At 35.4% G+C, this 9,994-nt stretch overlaps 1 protein-coding gene and 1 pseudogene across 1 annotated transcript; both read left to right on the forward strand.

Moving 5' to 3' along the window:
• LOC150021331 (ubiquitin-ribosomal protein eL40 fusion protein pseudogene) overlaps positions 1-4,217 on the forward strand; it is a 30,146-nt pseudogene extending 25,929 nt beyond the window's left edge.
• A 5,098-nt stretch (positions 4,218-9,315) lies between these two features.
• On the forward strand, positions 9,316-9,606 carry LOC150021332 (small ribosomal subunit protein uS14). The gene has a single exon (XM_090291813.1). The coding sequence runs from the start codon at positions 9,340-9,342 to the stop codon at positions 9,508-9,510; it is 171 nt and encodes a 56-aa protein (XP_090147939.1). The 5' UTR covers positions 9,316-9,339; the 3' UTR covers positions 9,511-9,606.
• The last annotated feature ends 388 nt before the right edge of the window (positions 9,607-9,994 follow it).

Below are 9,994 nucleotides of genomic sequence, written 5' to 3' on the forward strand. Positions count from 1 at the left end.
TTCTGGAAATAATTCTCCATTGATATCACAATTTTACCAGTTTTGTGAGCAAGGACACTACCACTAACTTTTTTTTTCTGGACTCTGGTGGAGAGCAAGACTGAACTAAATGGTGTCAGTCCTGTCAACTAAGAAGCCATGTTTAGAGCATGCACAGTAAAGCAATGACTCAGAGTGATGATGCAGAGTGAAACATGGTAGACAACATGTGCTTATCTGGAGGGTAATACCATCTCTCAGAGCATGCACGGTAAAGTGACATGATCAACATGTGCTTATCAAGGTGGCACAAAAAAACATGTCTTAATCAAAGAAAGGCTGATGCAACATTACATCATACAAGAGTATGAAAGCAAAGACCTCTGAATAGACAGCTGAGGTGGCCAAGAGGAGCTGAGACAGCTGAGTAGAGCTGAGACAGATGAGAGACATTCTACTGTTCTGATTGACCCTGCTCTAGCTGATTCTGAAACCACTGTAGACTCTTCCTTGCAAGACACTGACCAGCTGCCTCCCAGACCCAGGCCTGACCTGGATTCTTGGGACTCAAGTTCATTATCCCTCAGTTCTCTTGTATGAAGTTATTACTGACTGATTCTGAGTGGTTATTGTTGATATTGGGTTATTATAGATTTGGATTGAATCTGCATTAATAAAAGCTGATTGAGTAGCATAGTTACCTGTGCTGACTCACTTTTATTCCTTGGTGCCAGTGTTGTTTGTAGGGCTGGTGGCCATATAGGTGGCCAGTGCCTCCAGTTCATGACAAAGGCTGGAGGCTGGCTTAAAGGAAAAACTATAGCACGGATCCTCATAAGGTTAGAGTATCGCTCACAACAAGTCTTTTCAAGGATGTCTATATATAAAATAGTCTTTAAAGATAGAGCTAGTCTCTTCTACAGGAAAAATGTTGAACATGTCAACTAATAGCTCACTATAAGATATTGGGGTTACTTAAACTTGGGGCTCCTCAGCTATGATGGAAACTTACCACATATACAGCATTCACTTGAGCTCTTTTGTACCTCACACACATGGAACTCATACTTCTTGCTATGATGAAAGTAACCAGTCCTTTGTCTCTGACACAAGACTCTCATGCTTTCTTCCAGAATTCTTAAAACTGTAGCAGCCTAACTCATTACCTTTCCAGTAGAGTAAAATATCAGACCCTTTACAATTCTTGATAATGGTCAGCATTCACAAAGCAAATTTTATAGTTGGCATAGAGGGTTGGGAGAAATTCAGAATGAAAAAAAGTCTGCATATAATTTCCATAGTTGCTCATTGTTAAGTGTGCACCTTTTTCCATGCAAATTTCCCCTCTAAATTAAGCAGAGACATATACAAGAACATGGTTCTCACTATCCAGCTTCCAAATGAAAAAGACATATACATATTTTTACCTAATTTGCAACTTCATTTAGGCAACATGAATTTATTTCATAGCTACAATTTGGAAAATTGATATTTTTTTCATCAAAATATTAAAATAATAATAACCAAGTAACAATTGTTTAGGAAATTTCTTTTCAAAAGTTATTAAAGTGGGATTGTAATTCTTAGTGCGTTGCTTTGCCAGTTGAGCTGTACAAAACACTTGTCTATAATGAACCATTCACACAATTCCAGAAATACATACTAGAAAAGAAAATACTACAGCAGTACACAGTCCCATGGCAATTATACTAAACCTCATGAGTGCTGTATATTTTTAAATATGTACAAACATGTGATAATTTAAATTTCATTATGTACATGCCTGTTAATAGTATGAATATGCCAATCTATGAATAATTAAAAGCTGTTCTGTTTTAAGATGATTTATGAAATCATTTATAAAACTTTTGCAGACTTGATTGTTTTCATAATGGTTGAATATATGCTTCATTCTTTCTGAAATAGATAACAGGAATATATATATATACTCTGGGACATTTGAGTATAAAGACCCAAAGGGGACACAGGCTTTGGGAACAGCTGTTTTGGGGGCCTAACTTCTTGTAAATGTTAAGCCTAATTTTTACTAATTATAAACAGCACATATGGATGTAATACTAGTAGAGGCCTCTCACATAAAAATATCAGTATGTTAATATATTTGGGTTCATTTAAAGTTTATAATCAGAACAACATTAAGATAGAGATTCAAAATGTCATTTAGTTGGCAGCCATCTGAGTAAGACAATTCAGTTGGTTGCTATTTTTGTCTCAAAAGAGTTTTATAACTGATCCTTAGAGTTATATAATAGAAATATTCCACAAATATTTTTAAAATATTTTAGATAATAGAAAAAAGCTAAATATGTTCTTATGAATATGCTTTGTGTTAATTATTTTAATTAAATGTCAACATTATAATTTCACTTCTTATATACCTGCTGGATCTACATATACCAAAATGGTAATATTTTAAAATCAGAATTATTAAGGGTGGTATCCGTCAAAAATTGCTGCAGGATTATTTTTTCATTGCATTGCAATTGAGGGTCCTTATTAAATATCAACTTTTTTTTAATATGATTCATAAATTTTGAAGTATGAATCATATGTCACTAAATGTTATTGCATATGTTTGAAATAGACTTTGTAAAGTAGAACTCAGCTTCACTTGATTAATGAGTATCTGTTTATAAAGTCAATAGTTCAATGGCTCCATCATTTTTAACCTAATGATAGGTAAGTCTATTGGGTTGTTGAATTTCCTATAAGAAAAAAATAATAAGAGGATGGAGGGAGGGAGAGAGAATGGGAATGGAAAAAAAGAGAAAGGAAGGAAGAGAAAGAGATCAAGGGAGAGAGGGAGAAACAAAGCAAGGAAAGAAGGAAAGAAGGAAGGAAGGGAGGGAGGGAGGGAGGGAGAGAGGGAGGAAGGAAAGAAGGAAGGAAGGAAGAGTAAGGTTAAAGAAATACAAAAATGGAGTAAGGCAACATTTAACAATTTGAGTATATTATTGAATATTTACTGTTTTAGTTAACTAAATGATAACTACAGTCTAAAAATAACCTACCTTCCATCAAGAAGCAATTTACTTAAGCATAAATGTTTAACCTTATGTTTAATTTCCCAGGTCCACATTTCTGAATGGCATGAAAGTTCAGGAATATAGATAAGCAAGGGAAAGGATTTCCCCAATGAGAATATGGAGAGGATCCCTGGCTGCTGTGGCTCAGTGGATTGACAGTCAGCCTGCCAGCCAAGTGTCACTGGTTAGATTCCCAGTCAGGGCACATGACTAGGTTGCACATCAGGTCCCCAGTTGGGGGCGCAAGTGAGAGGCAACCACACAGTGATGTTTCTCTTCCTCTCTTTCTCCTTTCCCCTCTCTCTAAAAATAAACAAACAAACAAATAAATAAGTAATTTTTTTTTAAAAAAGAATATGGAGAGGACTTGAATATATTCCAAAGAACTATTATCCATGGAACCTGAGTGTTTGATTCAAATTCTCTGCAAATATAAAAAATTAAGTTATAGCATCCATGATCCTGATTTTGACATTCAGACATACAAGAAAGAAAGCAATCTTCCCATACCTTGAAAGAAAACATTTCTTGCCCTCACTTGTGTGACTCAGTGGCTTGAGTGCTGGCCTGGGAATCAAAAGGTTGCTGGTTCAGTTCCTGGTCAGGGCACAGCTTAGGTAGTGGGCCAGGTCACCAGTGGGGTCTGTTAGAGGCAACCAGATGATGTTTGTCATGCAAGAAAATATCGATGTTTCTTCCCCTCCTTTTCTCCTTCCCTTCCCCTCTCTCTAAAAAATAAAATATTTTTTTTAAAAAGACATTTATTGCTCTTTTTCTTCAATGAAGCACAGGAGCAGCCTCCCAGGAGACACAAAGATGTGGATCTCTATGAGGCCCTAACTGGTAAGACCGTCACTCTCGAAGCTGAGCCCAGTGACAGAACTAAGAAGGTTAAAGCTAAAGTCCAAAACAATGAGGGCATCCCGCCTGACCAGCAGCGTCTAATTTTTGTGGGCAAACAACTAGAAGATGGCTGCATTCTCTCAGAGTACAACATTCAGAAAGAGTCCACCCTGCACTTGGTGCTTGCTCTGCAGCGTGGCATCCTTGAGCCCTCCTTAGGTCAGCCTGCCCACAAGTACAACCCATGTGACAAGATGATCTGCCAAGTGTTACACCCGCCTGCACCCTTTCGCTGTCAACAAGTGCAACCACACCAACAACCTGCACCTCAATAAGAAGGTCAAATAAGGCCCCTCCACCATCTCCTTGGACCCTCTGCTTGAACCCTGTGGCTCTGGGGCCTCAAGAGTTTGTTTTTTGTTTTTTGTGTTTTTTTTTTTTTCTTTGACTGAAGCAGAAGAGAGAAAGAGAGAGAGAGGCAAGGAAGGAAGGAGGGAAGGAAGGAGGGAAGGAAGGAAGGAAGGAAGGAAGGAAGGAAGGAAGGAAGGAAGGAAGGAAGGAAGGAAAGAAAGAAGGAAGGAAGGAAGGAAGGAAGGAAGGAAGGAAGGAAAGGAGGGAGGGAGGGAGGGAAGGAGGGAGGGAACATTTCTTCCTCCCAACTTTTATGTCAGAGGAATTCTTTACCCTTTTTGTGGTTCTTATTTTCTGCCTCCATTATAGTTATTTACAATATCTCCCTCTATCTGTGCACTCCCTGAGTATCTAATTAATCTTTATATCATCATACTGTATAGTGTAGTGAATATTAAATCTTTACTGTCTCAGGCCTCACACAGAAATGTTTGTGATATGAAGGAATGGAAAAAAATAGTGACTCCTTTATACATTTGACCCTTTATAGGTGTGACCAGGGTGGTCAATGATGAGAACATAATGTAGAACTTGTTCTTTTCTTAAGTCTGGGCTAATTATGAATGTCATGATCAGTCACCACTGTTAACTAAAAGCGTCAGAGTAGTAGGTAAGAGAATCAGCTCCACAGCCAGACTTGTCTGAGTATAAATCCTGCTTTCCCTGTCTCTCTGTAACCTCTTGCAAGTTCCTAAAGTTCCCCATGACTCATTTTCCTCACTGGAGGATTGCTATGAGATTTAAACGAGTTAATCCATATAAGGTACTTAGAACTTTGCCTGAAACATGAAAAGTATTGACATGGGTTAGTCATCATCATCATCCTTATTATTTTATAGTCTTTACTCCAAGCATAGACCTACTGTGTACACAAAGTAGAAAACTATTCATAGGCTTACTCTCTATTCACAAAAGGAAATAAACTTCCCCAAAAATATAGGAAAAACTCAATTTCTCTTTCTTTAAATTTCAGTTTTATTGAGGTATAATTCACAACTAAAACTGTACTATAGTTAAAGTGTATATTGTGGTGACTTGATATACTTACACATTGTGAAGGGATTCTACTCTCTTCGCAATTCTTAATTATACAATAAAGTGTTATCAACTACAGTCATCATGTTTTACATTAGATCCTCAAGATCCAATTTCATATGCTCTAAAAGGACCCAGAAAAGAGGAGGTTTTATCTTATTTGCTGAAGCAAACCTCCTTGCCTAAACTTCCTAAAACTAACCAGTCAGATATCAGCTCCAAACTCTTCCTTGACAACATTTCCATACACCATATTCCTTTTGCCTCAGCCTGGAGAGTCCTGATTAGTACCACTATCTCCTTAATGAGAAGAGTCCATTTCTCACAACTTTATGTACCATATTTCACTCTATGGAATCCATCAAAGTTGGTTTCAGGTCTGATAATAATTTTCATCATTCTTTTCCCACTATGAATCCAAGCATATGGTTTCCTTTCAGAGGTAAGCTTGAAAAGACAATGATTCATAGCATTTGGCTAATTAAATCCTCTTGATAAATACATCTGTGGCAGCAGTAATATGATGTATATTTATTCTTTCTCTTGTGTTTTGATCTTTAATGGGACATACACATACACACACACACACATACACACACACACATGCACAAAATCAATTGTCTGATGGCCAGGAGAGGCATATTACACCTTGTAACTTGCTCAGATTACCTGACCAGATTATCATTCTTGACATGCACTCAAAGAAACCACAGAAAAAAGTTCACTCTTGAGGAAGTAAGAGATGGACTTACGATGTATTCAAGAAATAGACAGCTCTATTACATTAATAGAATTTTAATATATCTCACTAAGCTTACATGGAACTTGTAATGACAATATGTTTAAGAGAAATTAACTCAAGATATATAAGTTGAGTGCTGAACTGTACTGAAGTTATTAGAACTAATTTCCTCCCTCTGAATTTTACATTGACATTTATACCATTTTAATAAGAATCCATTATGAGTCTCGTTTTCAGCGAAGGGATTCTATTAAGTGAAAGTAACAACATGTGCATCCAAGCAAATGCCAAGTAGAACAAAAAATAGACTTTATATCAAAGTACAAATTCACAAATATAATCAGTGATAACACCTAATATTTGTATAATTTATTAAATAATAAAATCCTTTCAAATATCTTGTCTCATTCAGTCCTCATAAAATTCATTGGTAAATAAAAATATTCATCTGGAGTTTAGGCCTGACATCCTATGTATTTCTATTGCTGTTTAACAATATTATCTTATGAGTTTTGATTGGATCAAAGCAACATTTAAGAATAAGTTCAAATAAACATTAGAATTGAATTAGTCATTTTATTTTTATTTTGTATTTTGTAATTGAATTAGTCATTTTTAAATATCCTACAAAAGTTTGTTGGGGCTAAAGAAGATTACATTCCCTCCTTTTTTGTCAATGTAAAGAACATGCTAATTTGCATAAGAGACCAGGTGGTTAATTTGCATAGATAAGACCCAAGACATGTAAGCTGCACTGTGAGGTTTGGGAAGCAGGGGAAGGAAAGGCTGAAAAAATAATGCAGTTTCTGCTTTTTCTTTTTTTAAAATTTGGTTTGTTAGCGCAGGCATTCTGAATAAATAATTAAATGGGAACCAAAAATCTCTGTTGATTTTCTGAAAGATTGGCCATTTTTCCAATGAAATGTATCATATTTATATTTTAGGTACATTTAATAAAGTAAACAATAATAGAATAAAATAATCAAAAATAACAGAAAGCTGAATTTAGAAATATAGTGTGCCTGAAAGTATAGTCTAGCTAATCAGAAATTTCATTTCCTAGATATAGTGTATTTATTTTATTCTTTTGTTTAAACCACTATATTAAAATATATCAGTTGAAGAAATGATACTGATTATTTGCATAAAAAGTTGAAAGTAATGAATGAGAAAATACTTAAAGCTCCTTAAAATACAGTTGATAGTTGTTATACCATCATAAAGCTGGCATTAGGAAATGGAATGTAAATTTTTCTTGTATAAGACTTGCTACATTAAAAAAAGGAACAAGTGCCACTCTTTGTAGGTGTAGAAAAGCAAAATTTGCCCCTCCAAATTGAGTATTTCTGGCATGAGGATATTTTATTTTTAAGAAGTAAAAGACTCAGGAAGAAACTTTGACCTTCCTCTTAACTGTCTAAGATCATTTAAATAGGGGACCTTTTCCAGAAAAGAGAGCTATCACCAGAGCAAACTATATTATCTCTGCATGGTCCAGCAAACATTTGGTTACCATTTAAATTGCCTTCCTCCCCTTTGAAGTCCCAAACCACTAGCCCCTTCTTAGCTCAAGATGGCATATAAACCTCAAATGCCCAATTTATCCTTGTGTCCCATATTCCTATGGAGGCCCCATACATACATAGTTAATTATATTTGGTTATTTTTTCCTGGTAATATGTCTCATATCCATTTAAATATTAAAACAGCAGAAGGACCTAAATGAGAAAAATTTTTGCCTTTCAGACATAAGGTTTACTCTGGAAAGGAACAGATGAAACTTCAATCGGTACAAAATGCCATTTTTTCACTTCAAATAGCAGTTGGTAAGAATGGAAAGTGCTCGTGAAGATTAAAATTATCTCAGTAATTAACTTTTACATTATAAAAGAGAAATCCTGATTATTCATGATATGTGTAGAGACACAGAATAATAACTAAATTACTCTAAATATAGAATAACAAGAACTTTTCATTTATCTTGCTTACAAGCCCAGGAGACAAGACTACTGGAGCATAAGAGACAGGTGCAAGTTCTCTAAAGGGAAAGAAAAAAAGCCACATCAACCTGCAGTGTGAAAGGGCCGTAGATGTGAACTGCCAGAAAGAAGTCCCCTATTGCAGGCAAGGCATGGGCAATGAACAGTTACATAAGTAATATCTGATAAAAAGCTGTTTGTTTTTTTTTAGATTTGTAATTAACTATCATTCCTAAATATCTACTTAAAATCTCTTACAAAGGAAAAAAAATTAAAAACCTTGTGTTAGCTGTGCACTGAACAAGGAAGACATGCAGGAAGAGTGAAGAGGCTGCTCAACCTAATCAAGCAGAGAGCCAGGAGCCAGAATGTAAACACTGCTTCTTCTTCCTCCCCTGAAAATCCTGTGAGAGTACTGGAATTTCCATAGTTTTCTGGAATGAAAGTTCACGTTTTGTTTTGTTTCCCAATGTGTATTAGAGGGAGTTGAAAAGTTGGAAAATAATTCATTATATGTGTAATTTTTATTTATGTATAGACATTATTTATACGAGGCTTATTAAAAGTGTTATGGTATTTAATAAGCTGGTAACGTGGGATGTTTCCTATTGCTAATTTATTTCCTTTATTTATGTATCCTAGGAAGGGAGGCAGCCCACTGTCCTAGAAAGAGTGTGCAATCTCTGGCCCATGAATACAGCTTGGTTATCATCATTGTGATGGAGTTTCCTTGAGGTCAGGGATTTTTGTCTTTTTCAATGCTATATCCCCAGTACCTTGCAAATATCCAATGAACAAAGATTTGTACTTACCCTAAAATGGGTATTCTTTACATACAAATTTAAAGTAGCTTCATTTCTCATAGCCAATTGTAAAGAAACCAGTTTTAACTTTTAATTATTTGTATCTGTAATTAAAAAGGTTTTTTCCCATAAATTATTCTCCAAAGAATGCCATTCCCAACATTAACTGTATCTGATGAAAGTAGAGTTGTTATTGCTTGGAAGTTTTAAGAATGCTTTTGATGTAATGATTATTTCACTGTCGGTATATCGTATTTCCTATGGGCATACACAATTATTCATTGAATGTCACAGATATGAACACTTGATTGAAAGATAAAATTGTTTTTTTAAGATAAAATTGTTTTTTAAAAGTTAATAATAAATTTATTTCCTGTATATATCCAAATGCATAATGATTTCTACTTAGTCATACCTACTTGCATCTCTACATTCTAAGGAACTGTGTTTTAAGAATACATAGCTTTCGCCTTTTGCCTCGTTGCCAGAGAAAGAGCAAGATGGGTCACCAGCAGCTCTACTGGAGCCATCCGAGAAAATTCGGCCAGGGTTCTCGTTCTTGCCGCGTCTGCTCAAACCGGCACGGCCTGATCCGGAAGTATGGCCTTAATATGTGCCGCCAGTGTTTCCGTCAGTACGCGAAGGATATAGGTTTCATTAAGTTGGACTAAGTAAACTTCCTGTGAACGGGTCATTCGAGACATCTACCGTACTACAGAATGGCTAGCTCTTTGTACATAAAATAAAATTTAAAAATTCAATCTTGAGCGCTTCAATGTAAATGGAACAGTCACATGATTATAGAACTCTCCTTTTTAAAAATTATTCTCAGTGGATTCATCTTTAAAATTTGTGGCTTATTCACTCACCCCTTGCCCTCTGGTTATATAAAGTATTCATGCTTCACAAAAAAAAAAAAGAATACATAGCTTTCTGTAATAGCACAGCTCCTTGTTAATGTTACTTCTAATAAACTAATAAAGATGATCATTAGTGGGGTGATCACACTGTAAGGTATAAAAATGTTGAATCACTATATGATATACCTGAAACCAATATGACCAATATAAATTTGTATTCCAACTATACTTAAATAAAAAAGAATTAATTTAAAAAAGCACATGGAGATTTAGTGGAATAAATGCCTATTTTCCC

The sequence above is a fragment of the Furipterus horrens genome, unplaced genomic scaffold, assembly GCF_987537825.1.
Source record: "Furipterus horrens unplaced genomic scaffold, mFurHor1.1.pri manual_scaffold_1, whole genome shotgun sequence".
NCBI classification, from domain to species: Eukaryota; Metazoa; Chordata; class Mammalia; order Chiroptera; family Furipteridae; genus Furipterus; species Furipterus horrens.